The 22,909-nt window shown below is 46.4% G+C and overlaps 1 protein-coding gene across 1 annotated transcript in view; it reads right to left on the reverse strand.

The window, feature by feature from the left end:
* The window catches only part of MOXD1 (monooxygenase DBH like 1), a 778,557-nt gene that overhangs the window by 56,021 nt on the left and 699,627 nt on the right, over nucleotides 1-22,909 (reverse strand). Inside the window, exon 11 of the mRNA XM_078647020.1 lies at nucleotides 14,861-15,029. Coding sequence (XP_078503146.1) covers nucleotides 14,861-15,029 — 169 coding nt within the window. The remainder of the gene's footprint in view (nucleotides 1-14,860; nucleotides 15,030-22,909) is intronic.

Raw genomic sequence — 22,909 nt, forward strand, 5'->3', positions numbered from 1 at the left:
ACTCAGGGGACCACCGCAAACCGCGTATCATCCTTTCCCACCGAATCCAGGCAGCCAAGGGTTCCAAAGCTAATGCAAACTGAAGGGGCGACAACGGACAACCCTGTCTCGTGCCCCTTGCCAGCTCAAAATCGCAAGACTGACAGTTGTTCACCACCACACGTGCCAAGGGAGCAGCATAGAGTAAACGCACCCACCCAATAAATTCAGGTCCGAAACCCAGCTTTTCAAGTACAACCATTCAATTCGATCAAAGGCCATGGTGGCATCAAGTGACACCAGTGCCGCAGGTTGCGACAATGTACGAGCCCTACCTAGGACGCCATGGAGGCATCTCAGATTGAGGGCGGTATTACGGCGTGGCATAAATCCCGACTGGTCTGGATGTACCAAAGTGGAAATCACCCTGACTAATCTGGCTGCCAGCAGCTTAGCTAGTATCTTAGGCTCCGCGTTCAGCAGGGAAATAGGACGATAGGAGGAGGGAGAAGCACGGGGCTTACCCGGTTTGGGAATCACGACTATATTGGCAATGCGTTGATCATAGGGGAGAACCCCGACTCCTCGGCTTTCCAGAAACATAGCACGCAGGTGTGGCGCTATTTTATGCGCATTTAGCTTGTATAATTCAATAGGGATGCCATTAGGACCTGTCACCTTACCCGAGTTAATACTCCTAATGGCTCCCCCAATTTCGTCATCCATGAGCGGGGACTCCAGATATTTCCGATTGTCTTCCGACAGCACAGGCATAATAATGTTCGGAGCAAATCCGCGTGCTCCGAGCAATCGTGCACATTCGAGGAAGAATAGACGTTCCTATAATAAGAACCAAACGAGTCAGCTATCAACTGCGGATCCGTCACGGTCCCAGGACCATCACCCTCAAGCTCAGGGACCAATCGGGACGCGCGATCTCCCCGTTCCAACCAGGCTATAAGCTTATCTGCTCTATCTCCGTGTTCGTAAATTCTACTTTGGACGTCATTATGTTGTGTCACCGCCGACTCCCTAGACAACTCACGATACTCGTCCTGTTTAAGACGCAAGTGATGACAAAGCTCAGCCGTTGCCGAAGTCGTGGCTTCCCTCTCTAAACGTATGACCTCCGCCGCCGTTGTAGCGGCCAAGCGCCTCTTCCTTTTACCAGCAATGAGAGACAGCGCCTCACCACGGAGAACAGTTTTGTATGCTTCCCACATTGTCCGTGCCGAGTCTACCGTCCCCTGATTATGCTGAAAGTAACGTTCGGAGGCGCCACATAGTTCCTTCTTAATAGCGGGGTCACGAAGATGCCAGGCATTGATGGGCGCAACCCTACCAACCATGGGCTGTCCCATCTCAATACGGACCCAAACCGGGGAATGATCGGATATACCTCTACCCAGGTGGCGCGCTTCCCGCACACTATCTGCCAGTGCCGCCGGTAAAACGACATGGTCAAGCCGTGACATGGACCCATGAGCAGCCGATAGATGAGTATAGCTCCTAAGCGTAGGATTCAAAAGGCGCCAAGCATCAACCAGACTCAGAGAAGCTAAGAACTCCCCCAGCCACCGGCGCGCCGGGGGTAGCGACCTCTGCGGGACATAATCAAGACCACCATCCAAAACAGTGTTAAAGTCCCCACCCAGAAGCAGGAGGCCCAGTGGGAGTGTAAGAAATACATGTGCAAGGTCTTTGAATGTATCGGATTGCAGGGCAGGGGGAACATAAACAGAAAGGAAAGTCACTACTTTACCCCTCAATCTCCCCGATACCCCTACATATCTGCCCCTCTGATCAGACCATGTAGCGTGCACCTCAAAAGGAAGAGCCTTCTTCACCAAAATCCCAACTCCCCGGGAGCCAGTCTTGAACCCAGCGTGCGCAATCAATCTTTAGCCCCCTCTATGAAGTGCCATACAGCAATTGCCGACAAGATGAGTTTCCTGGAGAAGCACGACATCGGGCGAGTGGCGCCTGATAAACTGGCTAACCATGCCCCGTTTGATCTTGTCTCCCAAGCCATTTACGTTCCAACTCAACACCCGAATCCCCAGCCTCACTGTGGAACCAGACATTTACCCAACTCCATCACACATGCGCACATCATTCGGAACCCAATGCAATGTGAAACAAAACTGTAAACAAAATCCCCGGAACAACCCACCTCCCCAACTCAGAAGCCCGCCCCCCTCCCTGCACCCCTGCATCAAGACTACGCCCCAAACCCAACTAGCAGTGTGCCTGTCGCCCCACCCAACAATGGTTACTAAAAGTAGAAAGAGGAGGCGCCTGCCATGTAGTCCGCAACCCAACCCCAAGAATATACATCCCAGGAGACAAGTAATACAGTCCAACATGTTACAAATATAATGCACCAAAAGGTCACTCCTCTCCCCCCCGCTTCAGTAGTGAAGAATAATCAAAAATAAAGTCCTCATTCCGGATCGTGCCGTGTATCTTCCGTGCCAGGTCGAGGACCCCCAGCGTCATCCGGTCTAACAGTGTCCAACCAGTCCGAGGCCACCTCGGCCTTATCAAAAAACCAAGTTCGATCATTCGCTTCAACTCGCAGTTTAGAAGGATATAACATAGAGTACTTGATCCCCTTGTCTCTCAACCTCCGTTTAACGTGGAGGAAGTTCTGCCTCATCTTCTGCACCGCCTGGGTAAAATCCGGGAAAAAGGAGACTGTGACGTTTTCATAGCGCAGAGGGCCGTCCGTCCGCGAGGCCTGCAGAATAGCATCCCGGTCCCGAAAGTTCAGCACCCGGGCGATCAAGGGACGTGGTTGTGCACCTGTTTTCGGCGGGCCCCCTGGCACTCTATGAGCCCTTTCCACTGTAAAAAACTTACTGAGGCCCTTCGGTTTCAGGTGGTTAAGGATTAGGTCCTCAACAAATAGGTCCGGCGTATGCGACTCCGCATTGTCAGGAACACCCAAAATGCGGACATTATTTCGACGATTGCGCCCCTCATAATCATCGAGAAGCCTCCTGGTTTCGTCACGGGCAGCCTGAAGGGCTCGGACTTCTCTCTCCAGCTCAGCGGTATCATCAACCAGGCTCGAGGTCAGGCTGTCGAGGGACTTTACTTTTTCGCTCGTCTTGGCGTGATCCGTGCGCAAGAGGTTAAAGTCAATCTTAACCGAGTCCATCTTGTGATCAAGTGCATCTATTCTAGTCACCATAGAGGTTTCGATTCTGGTGACCACATCCATAATGTCCTGCAAAGAAGGCTCTGTGCCGCCCTTCGGCGAGGTGGCCTCAGTGACCGGTGGCTACTTCTGGTCAGCCGGAGACCCCCGAGGCACAGTATATTTGTCCAGTTTATTAGATTGGACGGACCTCTGAGTCCTGCCACCTTTAGGAAAAGATTTCTCCGAGTCCGCTCTGGCAGCCATGACGAGGCGATCTCCGGGGACTCCGAGAATAAAGTCAGCGATATAAAGGAGGAGACTCACAGACGCTCGGGAGCCCAACCGCGAGTCGTCAAGCGGGAAGGTGGGTACCCCTTCCGATGTGCCCAGCACCAATAGTCAATTCAAAGGGCGAGCTGAGGTGGGGTCACCACTTCCGGTGGGACATGCCGCTGTTGTCGCATTAGGTCCCGGCCACCAACGACACCAGGGTCCGCTGCGCCGGCGACGGGTAGGCCCAAAATTTCGGACGACGATTCGAGGGGGTAGGAATGGATCCCGTGGGCCACAATTGCACCAGGACGCAGCCACATCAATCACCCATCGAATGTTGTCGTCTGGTAACAGGATATATGACAGGATAGACGAGCGGCGGAGCGGGTCTCACGGAGCTACACGATCACGCGGCCATCTTGATCCCGCGCTAGGCTCCTCCTCAATTCGTGACTTTTTAAAGTTGAATTTGTAACCCTCAGCTGCGAACCCAAGTATTATGGTGTTCACTCTTTTCAAGTGAGTATCCAGGTCATCATCTGTGAGATAGATGTCATCGACATAAGATAATGCCTCATCATCATATATTTGTAGTAACTCTGTTACCCTTGCTGAGAATAATCCTGGGCTATTCTTGAATCCCTGTGGGAGTCGACAGAATTTTTTTTGTGACCCCATTATTGAGAAAGCGGTCAAATACCTGCTTTCAGGTGCAATGTTTTGACAAAAGAATCCATTAGAGATGTCTAATGTCGTTTTGTATTTTTTGCGCACAATGTTATTCATTAGTGCTGCACTGTGTGAATTTTGCACTGCAAACGTTTTGCAACATGAGTTAAGGTGTCTGTAGTTCAATACTAGACGATATGAATCGTCTGGCTTGGAGACAGGAAACAAAGGATTGTTCATTTGTGAGGTGCATGTTTCAATCACCCCCTGGTATTCAAGTTGATCTAAGATCTCCCTGACTTGCTTTTTAGCTTCTTGTTTAATTGGGTACTGCCTTTGTGCAGTGGGTTGACATTTTAACTGCATTTTGTGAGGAGAAGAGTCCTCATCCCATCCTACTTGATTTTTATATAATGCAGGAGCTTGGGCCACTGCCCATTTTCTTGCGTATTGACAAACTCTGGTGGCCAGTCTTTCTCAGCTAAAAGGATGTCATAGCCTTTCGAAAGGTTATCCCAAAAGAGACACCTTACTTTCCTAGTCTTATCTCCCTCTATACGTAATGTTATTTCGTATATTTTATGAGGTTTGCTAACTCTGGTATCTGCAGTTTCCACTTGAATGTATTCATTCGTGTCCACTGTCTCCAGAAGATTCATCAGGATCTTGCGAGCTATGGTCACTTCTGCTGTGCTGTCTAGCATTGTCTGGGCCCACTCTCCGTTTTTCAGTTGTGTCCTCAGTATCCTCGGCATGTTTAATTATTTTAATACTGGCTACCTTCTTTCTTGGAAATTGTAATTTTTTACTTTGATGAGCAGGTTCCTTGTCTTTGGACTTGACGTGCTCTTCCCTGTGTTCTGACCGTCCTCTTCTTTCCGATTTCTGCGAGGAAGTCTGAAAAGATCGAGAGGGTCGTGTATCAATATCTTGATATCTATCAGGTTTCTTCAGATTATCCCTATTTCTAAGGTTGTATCTTTTCTCAGAGGGCTCCCTCTGGGGAGACTTGTTTCCTCGGTCTGGAGATCTTTCTCTTCGTTGAGGAGACCTTCCTCTGGACTGGAATCTTTTTTCTTTGGGAGTGGATTGTTTATTACCATCCCAACTCTTTTTTGAGTGTTTAGATTATTTTTAATAAATATTTTTTCAGGATTTTCAGTTAGTTGGGGTTTAACCGGTTTCCAACCCAAACTATCTCTTCCTAGTTCTTCATAGGATTTTTCTATGATTTTGGCAAGTTCAAAAGGTTGTTCTGCTATATCTGTTTCTTTCAATTTCTGGAGGTAAGTTATATCCTCCGTTGCCAATTGAACTAACTCTCTATATGCCTTTGTTAATTCTTTTATTTTAACTAAGAGTTCTTTGCCTGACATTTTATTAATGTCTGGGTGTGGTGTGTAGCTGGCTAGAACCGGCCATGTTGCTCCTGGTCTACCTAGTGGACCGAGCCTGGTGATGTGATTTTGATGTTTTAAGGCGCCTTTAAACCAGAGCAGGTGCTCTTGGTAATTTAATGGGATTTCAACATCCTCGAAAGGAGTGTATTCATCCGCAGGTTCCTCTATTTTGTAATAGTGGAATTCGTGTGTTACAGCGTTTGCTGCTGGAAAGTTTATCCATGAATAGAATACCTCTGTCTGCCGATATTAATGGGCCTCTACCACGAATATGACTGTACCACCTCGTGATGTCAGTCCATTTTCTACAAGTTTAAGAGTTATAGTTTTTCTTATGTTGACCGGAATGAGTATAGCATTCGGGTTAATCAGTTGGAGACTTGTGTCATCCGCTAGGAGTTGAGCTGCTATTCTAGCTTCCTCCCTTTCGTCTTCACTTTCCGTCATTTTTACTAACAGAAAGGTTTTTGTTGCAGATCAGGTTTCAAGGAAACAAAGATTAGGTGCACAATATTTTGGAACACTGTATCCTTCAACGTTGACTAAACCAAAAACTATACATAGGAATCTTTTCCTACTAAGTTCCGGCGGATTTTAACCTTTTACCCACTCCAGACGTCTATTGGAGTTTTCACGGGAAAAGGGTCTGTGTGAAAAAGCACGACTGAGTTACTCTAACGTCTTGCGTTAGATTTATCGCCTTACCAAACGTTGGGCGCCATGTAGTGTAGTTCCTATATTCCCAATAGGCTCTGCGCATTGGAATAATATAAACAGCAGTTTAGACGTAGGACTGAGGTCATCTAGGTCTCTACTGACTATATTAGACTTAATTAGTTTTGCCAGCTAGCTCAGAGGTCACTAGAAACTTTTTCGAGTAAACAAGGAGGAGTTTAACTTCCCTGGATAGACAAGAAGGGATTAGCTTCTCACAACCATAAAACATGACAACTTTGCTCCCTCAGAATAAGAGTGTATCTCTAGAGTCGTGTGAAAACAATAGACAGCTATTTCACTCAGTCAATTGTGCGTACTTAGTTTCACCAGAGTGCAGAGAAATAGAGAGACGGGCATTTTCAATAAAAGGTGTTATTTATTGAGCAGTCTTCTTTCTCATGCAAGAGAAATGAATTGCCACAATTGCAATACTTATAGTAAAGTAAAGTGCGTACAGTAAAAGGAGTATTATGAAATAATACTGTAAAAGCATTGATATGGTTTCTTAGCCATATGATACTTTAAAATGGATAAAATATATACACACATATATACATTGACTAACGTACTCAACTGGTGCTTCTAAATACGCCTACCTCGGTGTACCTGACCTAAGCCTAATACGTGGGAAGGAATAAGTAAGTAGCAGTTTAAGTTAAGTTGGTTTTGCCAAGAATCTGAATCAAGAATTCTCTTTAAGGGTTTAGTCAGCTCCGTACCTGGGTAATAGAAAGCAGGAGGTCTGGTATCTCTCTCTCAGGACTCGATATCCCAGCATCCCGCGAGGGCGGCTGAGAACACCGGAGCTGGATTTCTCTGCAGGAGAAAAGACAGCGTCTCTCTCAGTGCGTAAAAAGGGAGGGGCGGCGTCCGTGGGCTCTCGCATCAGCTGGGCTCTCGGGCAAGTAGATAGCCGCTCTGCTCCAAAACCACCACCGTGTGTTTGCTTAAGGCAACGTTGGTATATTTATACCTGAAAAGTGCCGGGTTTGACGTAAGGTTGGACATAAGACGTCAATAAAGATGTCACTAAGAACTGGCCGTTCTTACAGTGCTCACAGGAGTTCTAGGACAAATCAAAACAGAAGCCATGGGGATTTCCCAGGTTGCTGGAGGTTTGGTTTGTTTAGAGAACTCGTTGTACTTTCTAGGAGCCCGTGGAAGTAGCCTTGCTTAATGTGGACTGCATGGGCTACGACTAAATATGGATATGATTCTTATGCCTTTATAAGGATATTATGTATTATAACCATATAAGGGCATAAATTAGGAATATCGAATTAGGGTCCTAGATAGAAATACAATAATGTGTTATATGGTTGCATGTTTTATAGGGCAGATAAGAATGCCTCAAGTTGGGGATGAAAAAATATAATAAGAGTCATGTAATGACCAGTAAGAGAGAACATTTTTAGGCACTGTTTAAAAACTCTTAGTTGAGCCTACAATGACTTCACATCGCACCCATGCTCCGCCACACCATCAACCGCTCCCTGGTGGCCACCTCGTTCCCCGATGACTGGAAACACGCCGAAGTCAACCCCCTCCTGAAAAAACCCTCGGCGGACCCCACCGACCTCAGAAACTACAGACCCATCTCCCCGCTCCCGTTCCTGGTGAAAGTCATCAAGAGAACCCTTCAACAACCAACTCGCCACTTTCATCGAAGAGCACAACATTCTTGACTCCTCCCATTCCGGCTTCACGAAAAAGCACAGTACAGAAACCGCCCTGCTCACCGCAGACGACATCCGCACCCTACTGGACAAAGGAGAAACAGTAGCCCTCATCCTCCTCGAACTTTCAGCGGCATTTGACACAATCTCCCACCACACCCTGATACGCAGACTTCATGACGCAGGGATCCAGGACATGGCCCTCTACTGGATCAGCTCCTTCCTCTATGCAGAACACAGCGGATCAGACTCTCCCCTTCCTCTCGGACCCTCCCCCAGGGCTCCTCCCTCACCCCGATGCTCTTCTACGTCTACATGGCTCTGCTCGCCCCCATCGTCAGAACCTATGTACCTATTCCAGCGACTGACGCTGGAATCTGGGGATCAGGGTTCGATCCCCGGCTCCGGCGGCAGGTTAGCCCAGCACCATGCGACTCTGGGCAATAGCTTGCTTAATCTTCCCGACGGCCCCCTAGCGCCTAGAGACCCTAACGGGTGATTGTGCGCTATACAAATGTGGATTATTATAATACGCAGACGATACCCAACTCATCCTCTCCCTTTACAACGGACCCAACACCGCCAGACGCAACTTTCAAGAAGGCAAGGAAGCCGTTGCCAAATGGAGAAGAACAGCTGCCTACAACTAAACACCAGCAAGAAAGAAGTACTCATTATGGGCCTAAACCCAGACACCTGGAACAACACCTGGTGGCCCCCCGCCCTTGGAAACCTGCCCACCTCCAGGGACCACGCATGCAACCTGGGAATCATCCTGGACTCCGAGCTAAAAATGGACTGCCAGATCAACTCAGTCTCGGCCTTCTGCTTCCACACCCTCCGTCTCCTACGCTAGACCCTCAAATAGATCCCCCTTGAACCCGGAAAGACCGTCACTCACTCCCTGGTCACCAGCAGACTCGACTATGGCAACGCACTCTACGCCAGAACATCCAGAACGCCGCCACAAGACTGGTGTTCAACCTGCCAAAACACTGCCACATCTCCCAGCACCTGCGCACACTCCACTGGCTCCCCATCGAGGCAAGAGTCACATTCAAGATGATCACCCATGCACACAAAGCCCTCCACGACACCGGACCAGCATACCTGCGCAGCCGACTCAAATTCCGAGCAGCCAACTCGAATTCCACGCACCCTAAAGGACCCTACAATCAGCCCAGCTCTCCTATGCCATGGTCCCACGCACCAGAAAAACCAGATCGGGAGGCCACTCCTTCTCCTACCTCGTGGCAAAAGGCTGGAACGTCCTTCCGCTCCACCTCAGACAGACAACATTGCTTCCCATCTTCGTAAGAAACCTAAAAACCTGGCTCTTCAACAGACCCCTTCCTTGATGGACTGGAACCTGCGCCCCCCACCACCAGCGCCTTGAGACCCTTACGGGTGAGTAGTCGCAATTAACAAACACCTGATTGATTGATTGACTCTATTATTATTTGTAATTTGCTTTTTACCTTTGGATTTCATATTTACATGATTTTAGGATGTCTGTGAGTAAAGATTTCTTAGTTTTTATAATTGTTGAGTGTATTGCTCCTCATTTTATTTCCACCTTTGACAAGGTTTTTATTTACCAATCAGTAAACTTTTTTTTTACCTTTATAAAATACAATGACTGGGGTCTTCAGCAGTTTTAATATGCTTTGCCAATAGACAGTTCCTAAGGTAGATATCACAATAGCCTTTTCTAATCTTATTAAAAAGTTCTATGGGTCTTTTGAAGAGTTCCGTGGTCCGTGGATTGTTGTCTCAGCGGTAGCGGTCCGACTGCAGTGAGCTATGTACCGTATTACGAGCAGGACAGATTGACTGTGTGAAGACTGTGGCTGTACAGCCAGCCGGAGTCGTGGTCGGGGGAAGGCAGCCTCCATTGGGCAGTACAGAGGTGCAACATGGATGCCCATATTACAAGTTGACTTCCAGACAAGCCAACCGCAGTGGTCGTACCACCACCAATAGGTCAGCGAAAATGAAGGATTTGGGTTAAATACTTTCCCCATTCAGTTCTTCCCAGCAGGTTTTGATGTGGATCCCTTTCTCCAGGTTCCCCCTACAGAGGAGCATCTTCAACCCAGATGAATGCGACCCCGTCTTCGGTGAAATACAGGTAAGTGTTTTGGTACCATGTACCCATTACCAGAACTGCCCATGTATTGTCTGGACCCTGGCAATGGGTAGGCGGCATTTTTTCATATATATCATGCATATTTGTGCCTTCGACTCATTTGCAGTCGGATGGAACACACAGGAATCGATATATATAGAAATACATTGCCCACCACCGCTGGACTGCAGCAACCACACTTCCAGTCCCTTTCCAAAACTCGGGACCTAGTGGTCATAAGGCCACAGATGCAGCAGTCGCGGTCCTTCTGCGCTTAGACCAATAAACTGATAATAGGGGCGTGGAGCCACCAATTCTGGGAATGTTTAAATTAAAGCTATTCGAGGATGATATAGTACACTATCTCAGGCCAGAAAGACAAAACCTTGAAGAATTATTGGTAGAATTTGATTGTTTTCAAGCAATAGGGGGCTATAAGATCAATCATAGCACGACAGAAATGCTTGTATTTAATGCCCAGCATATCGCACTCCCTCTAAATCTTCAGCAACAGCCATTGCATAATCAACCAATTCGCTATCTAGGGGTTAGAGGGGAAACATCCTTTACAACGCAACTTTTACCACGCAGTGCCTTTACGACGCAACTTTTACAACGCAAACCATTACAACGCATTGCGCTGGGGGGCGCTCTAGGATAGGGAATAGGTTTAATTTACTATCCAACACCTTCCCTACTATCCACGGGGACTGGAGTTGGAATAGTAAATTAAACAATTCACTATCCAGCGCCCCAAAGCACTATTATTATTATTTTTACTATATGAAATTTATAGCGCGCTCAGATTACCCAGGGGCATCCCGGCGCGAAACAGGCCAAGAGGAGAGGCTCAAGTCCAATCATTACTGTGGAAACAAATAGGTCTTCAGAAGTTTCCTAAACAATAGGATCTTGGGCTCTGAACGAATCTTCAGGGGCAAAGAGTTCCACAGAGTCGCCACTTGCCCTGAGAAACGCCTGCCCCCAGAGCGAGCTCTCCTTACTCTCGCTGACTGCAGAAGATGTTTTTGGTCAGAGCGCAAAGGACGTGTGGGCTTATAAGGACGGGCCAAGTTAAAAAGGATGGGGGGGCCCTTACCATGCAGGATTTTGTGAGCCGTGCATAGCGCTTTAAATTTCACCCGCTCCTTCACAGGGAGCCAGTGAAGCGTTTTGAGGGCCGGGGCGGCAGACTGCCTTCTGGGAACATCCATTAAGACTCTTGCGGCTGCATTTTGCACCTGTTGGAGGGTTTTGAAAGTCGCTTCGGGAGCACCAAGAAACAGCGCGTTCCCATAGTCGAGCCTCAATAGGATTAAACCACGCATCAAAAGCTTCCTTGCTGAATCAGGGAGCAGTGGTAACACCTTACGGGCTGACCGCAGCAGACCAAAGCAGACCCCCGCGGTCTTCCTGGCGTGGGTCCTAAAGGACAGATCTTCCTCCAGCCACACTCCCAAGGTCTTGATCTCCTTCTTGGGAGACGGCGGGTCACCCAGAGACCGGGGCCAACAACTAGCAATAATAGAGGGGCTGGAATTACCCAAGAGCATCAGCTCGGTTTTTCCTCCATTAAGCTTTAAGGCAGAGTGAGACATCCAGCGATACACATTAGCAAGGCAGTCGTGTAAGACTTCAGGTTGTTCCGCCAACTGAGTGAGGCCCACCACCAGCTGAGTATCATCAGCATAGCTGATGATCTTCACCCCTGAAGGGGCGACCACTCTTTCAAGTGGAGTCATGTATATATTAAATAAGGTAGGGCTCAACGAAGAGCCCTGCGGGACTCCACATTGAAGAGGAAATAGGGTCGACTGCTCTGCCCCTTCCCAGACTTGGTAAAAACGGTTGGAGAGAAAGGATTCCAACCATTTCAGGGCCGTCCCTGAGACACCTACCTCTGACAGACGTTGGAGGAGCACCTGATGACTTACAGTGTCAAAGGCAGCACTCAAGTCCAGGAGGATCACTGCCACTGACCCTCCTGTATCAAGAGTGCTCCTTGCTTCCTCCACTACTGCCAGTAGGGCTGTGTCCGTTCCCTGGCCGGGGCGGAAACCAGTCTGGGAGTCTCCCAACAGGTGGTTGGACTCTAGATGATAAGAAAGCTGACGGTTGACCAACTGCGTTGTAAAGGCATGCATTGTAAAAACCGCGTTGTAAAGGCATGTGTGGTAAATGCATGCGTTGTAATGTCATACATCCGGTTAGAGTGACAAACCCATATGAAGAACTTTATAGACTGAACAACGAACCAACGTTGAGTAAAATCAAGGAATTGATGGATAAATGGACATTTCTCCCTCTTACATTGATAGAGTGTATATCATTGATCAAGATGGCTATTTTACCTTTATTGATTTTTCTCTTTTCTATTATACCGATTAAAATTAATGCTATATTTTAAGGAACTAGAAATGCCTTTTAGGCGATTTATCTGGCAGAACATCCAAGGAAGTTTTGGCGATTGTTGTAAGCTGTTTTATTATGGATTTCTTCAGATCGTGCATTATTAAAAAAAAATTATATTCCAACGAGCTTCATCTCTTCACCAACACCAACCGCTCTTTTTAAGATGAGAATGAAGGGGATAGGAAATTGGTATAGGCCATAAAGGAGTCAAACGGAATGGCCCCTGACAAATACATTTCTGGAGAAGATATCCTTGACTACCCAGTGTATTTTTTTCAGAAATAGAATGACAGATGATTTCGAAATTTGTAAATTCAGCTTTAAGAGCTGCAAATTACAAGATAATGTATTTTTAGCTCGCTGGATGGCATACTATACCCCTAGAACCCTGTCAAAGATGTATCTGGAGGTGGAAGATCATTGTTTTGAAGCAGAGACTGGCTCCATATTTCTTTTACCTGCCCTGGAATAAAAATGTTTTGTGAACAAGTGTTTGAAGCCTTGAGCAGGGGGCTAAATATACAGATACAACCTAATGTATGGGTAGCACTATTTGTGCTTAACCTCCAGAGGCAATGCCAATTCATGAGAAAAGGTGCTGATGTATTCATAACTATTATGTCTTTAGTGGCTCGCTCCTTGATCCTCCAGGATTGAAGGACTAAAAGAACACCAACTTATCAGGAATGGTATAATTAAGTGATTCGAACTCAAAACTTTGAGGAAGCAATTGCTAGCAGGGTGGGTGGGGGGCCTTAAAAGGTTTGCCGCTTCCTAGCAATTTATGATAAATATCTCGAACTGCATGTCCGGACCTTCTCCCAAAACAATAAATAATTTTTTCTCTAAAATGCACACAAGCACTTTATAGGATATAATCGTATGGAATCCGTAGCTGCTAAATTTGTGATCTTTGCAGTTTAAGTATTACATATGCTATATATGCGCTTATGCACATTTGCACTTTAAGTATAATATACTCAAGGTTGGGACTTATGCATAGATGCACTTTCTAGATATATTTATGATTAGATGCTATATCAAATTTATAATGATGAAAAAGATTGTTTCGGATTGCATAATTTATTTACATGTTTTTATAACATAATATAAAAGACACTAAGGGTAAGAAAGGTCTGATAAATGAATTGGAGGTCTATTTCTTTTGTATTGCAAATCCAACTGGCTCATCTAACAGTGTATGTATACTCTGCTATTTTATTGAAATATTTGGATAAGCCTCTTGTTGAAAATGAAATAACCATGACGAATTTGATGTATCAGTTTTATCTGCTTATTTCAATAAAAAAAAAATCAAAACCCAGTAGCAGGGTAAACTATATTTCACAAGCTAATCTCTAAATCGTAATAACATACTCCGGTCTCAAGGTACTGTTGCATACCTCTTCTCATGAAATGAATAAAGCCATTATTTCTTTAAAATTCAGTATCTATCCAGATTAACTCATGATTTGGTACACTGATGAGAGAGAGAGATTTACAAACCTAACCAAAGACCACAACTAATGCATTTCCTTTTCCGCCAGTTGTAATGCAAAAGTCTGTCTATTTGCCTTCTTCAAAACCTTTAGAGAACTCTCAGGAATTCCCACTAAACTTGTCGATGTTGGCAGTTTGTAAGGAAATCATTGTTTTAATTCAGTGTTATTTGATGCAAGAAAAATGCTTTCTTGTTAGAACACTGCCAGGTGGGTGTACAAACTCATATGATTCTACGGTTGCAATTAGGGCCTGATTACAAGTTCGGTGGTCCATCCCGAGGTGGGGTGGTGGATGGGGACCACCACACCAGTGGTCCAACCGCCTTATTACAAGTACAGCTGTCGGACCATTTTGGGAGCACAGCAACTCCCAGGGAACAGTGTTGCAGCATTCATTTATTCATTACTTATAGAGGTCATGTACACAAACTAGCTCATTTTATGACTGATGATATATTTAGTACGTTTAATGTGTGACTGTCTGAATAAACTAACTTGAAAGTCTTACTTGAAAAAGTACTGAAGAATTATGGTGTATGAATACGGAATTGGCTGGAGCCCTGGAATGACCGTATGGATCAGGACTAGGGAGTTTGCCTTACTGTAACCTATTATTATGATGTAACAGATGAACTGTGAATAACAGTAGGCACCAGAATCAAAGTAAGATTTAAAATAAGCAAATATTACATCATAGAGGTATTGACATTTCTTTAAGTGCAGCCACAGCAGAAGAATCTGGATTCAAGTATAAAATGCAAGTTCGAAATCCGGGAATTTGAAATGGAAAAATGCTTCTTGTGAGTCTTATTGAACTTCTTACCCAAACTTTATTTTTTACAGCTGCAGCTATCCATAAGATCAGCATCCTAAGAGTATCACTTTGATGCACTACTGATGCCATTGAGGACACTAGTATCTCTATTTTTTAAATAAATCTGAAATGAATACAGACTTACCGACCACTCTTCACTCTCATGCTTTGAGCATCTCACATTTACTGGCACACGAAGGATTCGCTCGTTAAATGACATTCCTTTCTTTTTAGACCATTGGAAGGTGTTCATTGCCTCCACAAATGTTAGATTGTTATATCTTTTCGGACTCTTGATAAGAAAAGGCCACGTTCTAAATGGAAAGAATATCAAGAAAGAAACATATGATGATTAACAAAACAATATAGCCTTTCTTCTGTCCATCACTTGAACACTACTGATGTATGTTTTGCAGATGTGGAGAAGTAATTATTAAATCTAGTGGATTACTGAAGGAGAGCTCTAGAGTCAAAATCTGAAGATCTTCAGAGGCACCACATCTGGAGTAGTGAAGAAATTGAACATAAGGTGAAGCAAATTTTGCCTTCCTAGACTTTAGATTGGCAACATAAGAGAAAGCTGTGTATACACATTGATCAAAGTAATTTGAACCAGTTATTTTTATGGAAGAGCGATGGGAACAGGGCCGGACTAGCTGTAGTGGGCATTGGTTGTTTCCATGGTGGGCCGGAAGGGTGGGGCCGGTTTTGGACCGGTGGGGGCCTTTTTTGGTACAAGGGGGCGGTTTTGCAGCAGTACTGCAATATCGCCTACTGTACCAAAAGCAGCAGCATTGTTTGCCACCAGCACCCGTCCCAACCCCCCCTGCCCCCATGGCTGGTCCGACTTAATTGCAAGGCTGGTTTCCTTTCTTAGCCGGCCCTGAATGTGAACCTATTTTAAGATGTGAGGTGGATGAATGATCTTTTCTTGGAGGAATGGGATCCTATGATTCCTGGAGTGTACTTTATCTGTGGACAGTATGCATATTTTAAATTGGCCAATGGATTTTTTTGTTTTGATTTCTTTATTGGGTTTTCTCCAAATCTGCAGTGCATATTGATAACAGCATAGTTACATTTCATCCACCGCAGCGGAGGCGAACAACAACACTATAAGAATATACGCCATCGATAATGACTAGATTTGCCACCCTCAACGTTATCTTCAGTTAACCGTCTCATGAAATGTTCCCCCTCAAAACTTATCCAACTATAGGAAACCCCCCCACCCCACTACCCCCAACCACCCCTTCCCTACCCCAACACCCCCACCACTGGGTCAATGTAACTCAGGATCCATATAACTTGGTAATCATGCGGGCTCATCCTGCGTCTCTCTCTCCTGCCCCGGGGACCTCCCCTCTCTGACGGATGGTTCAACCTCACTGTCTATAGAGCTTTGGGAGGCCTGACCCCTATCTCTTGTATCATCATCACTCCCCATGCCAGTAGCATCTCGGGTAGCTTGGGATCTCTCCTGGTATTTCTCATATGCCCCATCTCTGCCAGGGCCCATTCCCATAAATCCGCCCTCCATTTGGCCAGTATTGGTCCCTGTGGCGATAACCAGTGGATCGCAACACACCTCTTGGCTATACCAAGACCCAGGATCAGGAACCGCCTGCTTGTCTTCCGTTTCGGGTCCTTAGGGATCAAGCCCAGTAAACCAGCACTCGGATCTAGCTCTATAGACCATCCCGTAATTCGGGTCAGATCCCCAAGAACCTCCCCCCAATATGGCTGAATCTTCGAGCATGTCCAAACCATGTGCAGAAAATCTGCCGTATCATAGTGGCATCTGGGGCTGTGAGGGTCCCTTGCACCATCAATGGCATGCAACCTCCTGGGCGAAAGGTACGTCATATGTATTATGTTGCACTGGATCTGCTTAAAACGATTGCTCACCGCCACTTTCCGCACACTTCCGTGTATTTTTTCCCAGTCTCGCTTTGTGAGCTCTCGCGGACACACCTTCTGGCATTTATCTTCTATGTGTAGAGGGCCGTTCATTTTGTCGTCCCTCAATGCTCTGTAGAGGTGGGTAACACACTTTCTCCCTCCAGCCATAGCGATCATGGTGACCAGAGTATGGGAGTGCCCCAGGGCGTCTGGGAATGTGGGCCGTTGCCCGCTGTTTGGCGTACTGCAGGAATTGCCCTGCTCCCAAATCAAAGGTGGCCACCGCCTCCTGATACTTGATAATTGTATCATTCGGGTAGAGGTCCAACAACATTAAGCATCCTCCGGCCTTCCAGGCCTCAACTGACATCACCTGGTCAATCCAAGCAAAGGGCGGCATCGTCCAGAGGTCCGCCTCCGGGGCAAAGGGTCTGTCCCAAATTATTCTCCACTCGGGTCAAAATTGCAGCTCCGAGCCGCACCAAAGGGGAACCGTGCTCCGTGAGGCCACCAGAACAGCGCCCCAGCTGCCGGTTTCTGTACGTACCTGCCAACAAGGACCTCTCCCAGGAAGGGTCTGTGTCCAGCCAAGCAATAGCATGTTGCAATTGCGATGCAAAATAATAAAGTTCCAAGTCAGGGATTTCCAACCCCCCTTTACCCCAGTTGCGCTTCATGACCGCTAAACTAACCCTGCATCGCTTTCCATTCCACAATAATTGGACCAGCATTTTATCGTGCTCCCTAAATACCCGGTGCGAAATTTCAAATAAGGAGCCTTGCATGGTGTAGAGACATCTGGGAAGGACCACCATCTTTATTAACGCAATCTTTCCCATCAGGGATAGGTTAAGAGTGTTCTAAAAAGTTATGCTACCCTGCAGCCCTCAAATTACCCTCCCCATATTGTGTCGATAAAACACTGCCTCTGTCCTCCCGACCCATATCCCCAGATAGCGGATCGTGTCCTCAACCTAAGGCAACTCTAAAACTGGACGTTGGTCCCCTGTCCAGTCTCTGTCCATCCCTATCGCGTAGAGCTGTGACTTTGTTTCATTAATGTGAAGTCCAGAGGCCCCTGCGAACTGGGCCAGCGCGGCTAACAATGTCGGCAATGACTGAGTCGGTCGGTTTATGTATATTAGCGCATCATCGGCGTACAGTGACACTACATGCTCCGAACTCCCTACTTGGATACCCTGTCCATCCAGCAATTGTCGCAGATGACACACCAATGGCTCGGGGAAAGTGGGCACGTCCCCCTTACTATGGGAAATGCATCAAACACATATCACCCAGTGCAAACCCTCACCATCGGATGCACATACAGCAGCTTTATCCAATTGACAAATCCTTCCCCTAGGCCCATCTTAAACAGTACCCGCCAAAGGTAGCTCCAATTAATCGAGTCGAATGCCTGTTCGATATCGAGGAACACCAAGGTGTTCTGTTGGGCCCGCCCTTCCAAAGATTGCATTATATGCATCAGGCGGCGGATATTTCGGAACGTATTTCTGCCCGGGAAAAACCCGGATTGGTCATCATGAACCAGTCTTCGAAGATGGAGGAGGCGCCTGGATGCCAACACCTGGCTGATAATTTTAAGCACGACATTTAGCATGGAGATGGGACTATAAGAGCTGGGGAGGAGGGGTTCCTTCCCGGGTTTGGGGATCATCACAATCAGCACTTCCCTCATGGAGTCTGGGAGCATAACACGCTCCTCAGCCTCCACTGTGACCTCTAGTAGTTTGGGGATCAACACTCCACCGTACTCTTTATCGAGTTCAGCAGTCATACCATCCATGCCCGGGGACTTCGACGTTTTCAAGTGAGCAATGGCTGTCCGAATCTCCTTCCCACTAAAGGGGCCCCCAGGGTCTCCTGACTTTCCGCTACAATACTAGGCAGCTCTACTTCAGCCAAATAGGCCTCCACCGCCTCCAGGGTAGTGGGCAAATTCCTCACAGAATATATTTTGTTTAAAGGGGCTCGGAAAACATTATTTATTTCATGTTGGGTATACACCTTATGGCCAAGATCGTTTGTAAGTGCTAGGTTAGGGCAAGGCTGAGTCTCTGCCATAATCAGGCGGGCTAACAGTCGCCCCTCCTTATCTCCTTCCGTGTATCAGTGACGTCTATTTGCCTAGCGAGTCCCATATGCCCCCTATCTGTCACTGAACATCCTCCCATTCCGCCGACCTTTCCCCATTTGTGGGAAGTTCTTTTTTTCAAAGTCGCCAACCGTTCCTCTTGACGCCGCAAGTCACGTTCCAGCACTTTACTAACCCCCACCTCTGTGGACATACAGATCCCCCGAACCACCACCTGGCGTCCCACTCAGTCGCCCTGGTACCAGCGGAGCCCCATTGACCTCCATATAATTTTCCAGTCCCTTTGAAATGGTATATTTATAGGTCGGGTCGCCAAAGGCTTCAACATTGAGCCTCCCGAGAGGAACCTTAGACCTCGGTTGGGCCAACGAGTATGTAAGTAGGAGCGGGGAATGGTCCGATAAATAGCGGGCTAGGTATTGCGCCTCTATTACCCGATGCTCTGTCGGCCTTTGAATAAAGAAGTAGTCTAACCTACTGTAAGTATTGGCAGCAGGGGTGTGACACAAGTACACTCTACACCTAGGGTTACGGTGATGCCACACATCAAGTAAATCCTAATTATGCAGCATTTGGCCCATCGCTTCCCGAACTCTAGGCTTAGCATCTAGCTTTGGGGGGAATCGGTGAAGCTCCCCATCCAGGGCACAATTAAAGTCTCCTGCCACCACCAGTTCTGTATCCAGGTCCAGATCCAGCTGCCCCATAACTCGGCTCAAAAACCCCCCATCATCACTGTTTGGGGCATAAACATTGACCAGACATAAAGTGCACTCATCTAGGGTCCCCACCACCACCACAAACCTACCGTCGGGGTCTTGCCTAACCTGCAATGCCTTAACACCTGGTGCCACCCAGACAAGTGCTCCACGAGCAAACCCCGAGTAGGATGTAGCAAAAAACTGACCTCTCCACCTACGTTGGACGAATTTCAGACAGTCTCCCCATAGGTGGGTTTCCTGCAGTAGGGCTATAATTACCTCATAAGGCCACAGGTATGATGCCACCCGGATCCTCTTCACCCTATTATTGAGCCCCCGCACGTTCCACATGATCACATTATACTTTTGGTTATCCCCTGGTATGTGTATATGTTCAACCTTTGCGTCCCTCGTCAATTGCTTGGAGACTCCCCAAAAATATCGTGACTAGCCCCCCTCGGAGGAAGACACCATCGGTCACCGCACACCAACATGGCTCAGACCCGGCAGTAACCCCAAAAGCCCCACAACTAACACCCCCAACTTTCCCCACCCACAGGGGGTAGCCCTTCATTCTCACTACCAACCGGCTCGAGGACTTCAAAACCACGCCCCAAAGCACCACCCACCTCCCTAGATTAGCCCTCACAGTGTAACAGAAGAACAATTACAACCTCACTGACCCTCCCGGGCCCGTGTACACCTCCCTCCCCACTAAGACTCAAGGAAGCAGCCAATTGCCTGGCACTCCACAGCCCCGCCCAACCGAGGTCTAGCTGGGCTGCCTCTGCACTCCACAGCTGGCGAACCTAACCAGCCGGTAGGTGAAATGGAAACCCTCCCCTAACAGCAATCATTCCTCAAACCCTCCAACCTCAAGTCCAATTGGCTCCAGTCCATACATATGAGTCACAAGGGAAAGTCTAACGCTGGTGGGCCGAGAATTTGATACTTACAGTGTCCTTGGGTATTCACCCCCGAGCTCTGCATCCGGGCCTTCACTCACTCGTTTCTAGAGTTCTATGCAGCGGGCTCGTGGCCTCATCCACATCAGACTGTGTTTCCTGCACCAAACAGAGTGGAGAAAACTGGTTCTGTATCGGGATCGTCCCCATCTCTGCCCGAAGCGAGCCATCCGGACTCACCACGACACGTCCCCTGTCGGCATGCTCTCGGTCCCGCCGTCTTTGGTCTTCTGTGTGACTTTGTTGACTCTTCTGCCGGTTGCCCCGACGCCTCTGCTCCTGCGATCCCTGACTGCAAAAGGGCCAGGCACAGTGAATCCATCCGGTCTACTGCCTCCGCTGGAGTGCAAAGAAGTGGACCTTGTCTACATACTGCACCCGGCGTCTAGCTGGAAACATCAGGCTATACTTAATATTGTGGCCACGCATCCGGCGTTTCACACTGAGAAAGTCGTTCCGTAGGTCTTGAACTATTTTAGTATAGTCAGGATAGATATGAATGTTGTGATTCTCACATTTGGGCGGGCCGTTGATGTGCTGCAGGATTATGTCTCGGTCCCTGAAGTTAAACATCTGGGCAATCAAGGTTCTAGGTGGGGCAACGGGTCGCGGCGGCGGTCCCAGGGATCTATGTGCCCTTTCCACCGCAAATATTTTGGAGAGGTGGAGGTTGTGCATTCACAGTGTAATCTCAAAAAATATTGTGCAAAAGTAATATTTTCATTACAGTAACATCGAATTGCAATCCTCATATATATCTGCATTTGTGTGGTTTGTAACATTGTTAACTCCTATATAATCATGTATTCATTTTAACAGTACTCTGCATATGTATTTTATTGTATATGTATTCATAATCATGCATGTAAACATGTATTGAGATGCTTGCCATGTTAACATGACCAAAGACCCTAAGCATTTGGATTTCTTAACGTTTAACCTTCAATGTGAATGTTTACTTTGCATGCATGGCTTTTTTCACTTCTCTACAGCTTGCAGTTGTGTGATCCTACGAATAGAAAAAGGCGCATTGTGTGAAAGAGATAGTGAGGTTTGGGAGGAGTACTTTTCGCAAGGACGAGAAGCCTTAACAAATAAAGAGAGGGCTACTGTTTGTACATAATTGGGATACAGGAGGAATCCAAGGATGTTCTGATGTGCTGACCAAAGAAAAGGAGTTTCAAGAGTAGTTGCCCCAGATTGACTCTGTGAAAGTGAAAAAAAAATGAGACACAGGTTTCTTGAATGTTCTTTTGGGGGGTTAAATTGGAGATAACACTTTAGCTAGAGTCAGATTCCCTTTTAGACTTTGAGAGGTACATCCCTCTTGGCAACATGTCTGTTGTGTGGCTTCATGCTATACAATATTCCTTTCCTTTAGAGAATTTCTAAAGAGGTTCTGCTATGCTGACAACTTTCTCATTTCATGGATCTAATTAGGGTTCCCCCATCCAGTATTATTTAGAGTAGATTTAGATTAGGAGACGTAGATTTTCCTCTTGAATGGCAAGAGGACCACAAATCATATACTGATCATCTAATCCTTTTTTTGATACTATGTATTGTGATTACTGAATCTTTTGTATCTTTTATGTTGCTAAGGTTAATCTTCATTTATAATTTTGGCTTGCCTGTAGTAATCTTTTGTTTTACAATATATTCCTCATACTTGTGAATATCAGCCTTGTTTTGAATTTGCACTAAATTCATACTTAATCCCATCTTCAACTCAGAGTTTTACCGTGTAGCCAAATGGGTTACACTGTAGTTGTTAAATAGTAATTGATCCTAACTCCTGTAATTCCACAGGCACCTAGAAAGTTCCATTGCAAGGAGCAAGGAAGAAGGAGCCCGAATACTATGTGTTAGCGTCACCATACTCCTGATAAACAATTTTCTTTGGCAAGAAGCCAAAAGCATCATCACAGTATTTTACCTCTGGAGTAGTATCATGATCCCTTTTTTGCACAGGTTCCTCTGCGCCCTTGCAACAGTACAGCACATAAAACAGGATCATGATACAGCCTCAGACCAGTCCGCTCAACAAACTTTCACCTGGCAAAAGTTAACCAAGAATCCAATCATATTTGTCCAAAACGTATTCAAAATGTGTAGCACATCTTCCAGCAATCCGAACAATCTGAACAAAACTGGTGAGCATTTAAGATTTTCATCTTAAGTAATCCATATTTCGTCCAACAGTTTACACATCAGAAAATCTCAGGGCAAGCACCTATTTTATTGGAAATTAACTTTAAAGGAAACATTCCATGGGAAGACCCTTTTTTAAATTTTCTTGTGACACAATCTGAATAGATTCAGCTGTCAAATGCTGATCAATGTTGTTCTTTTTCTATTCGTTGCTCATCATTTAGCAAATTAATCAGCATTAGTTGCTCAAAGGTATTTTTTATGTAACAGCTATAGATGATTTTCACACAATATAAAAAATATATGACCCTGCCATTTGGAATGTGTCTGTGTGGCTGAGACAAACATCTTCGGATAAA

This window comes from Lissotriton helveticus, chromosome 6 (assembly GCF_964261635.1).
Source record: "Lissotriton helveticus chromosome 6, aLisHel1.1, whole genome shotgun sequence".
NCBI classification, from domain to species: domain Eukaryota; kingdom Metazoa; phylum Chordata; class Amphibia; order Caudata; family Salamandridae; genus Lissotriton; species Lissotriton helveticus.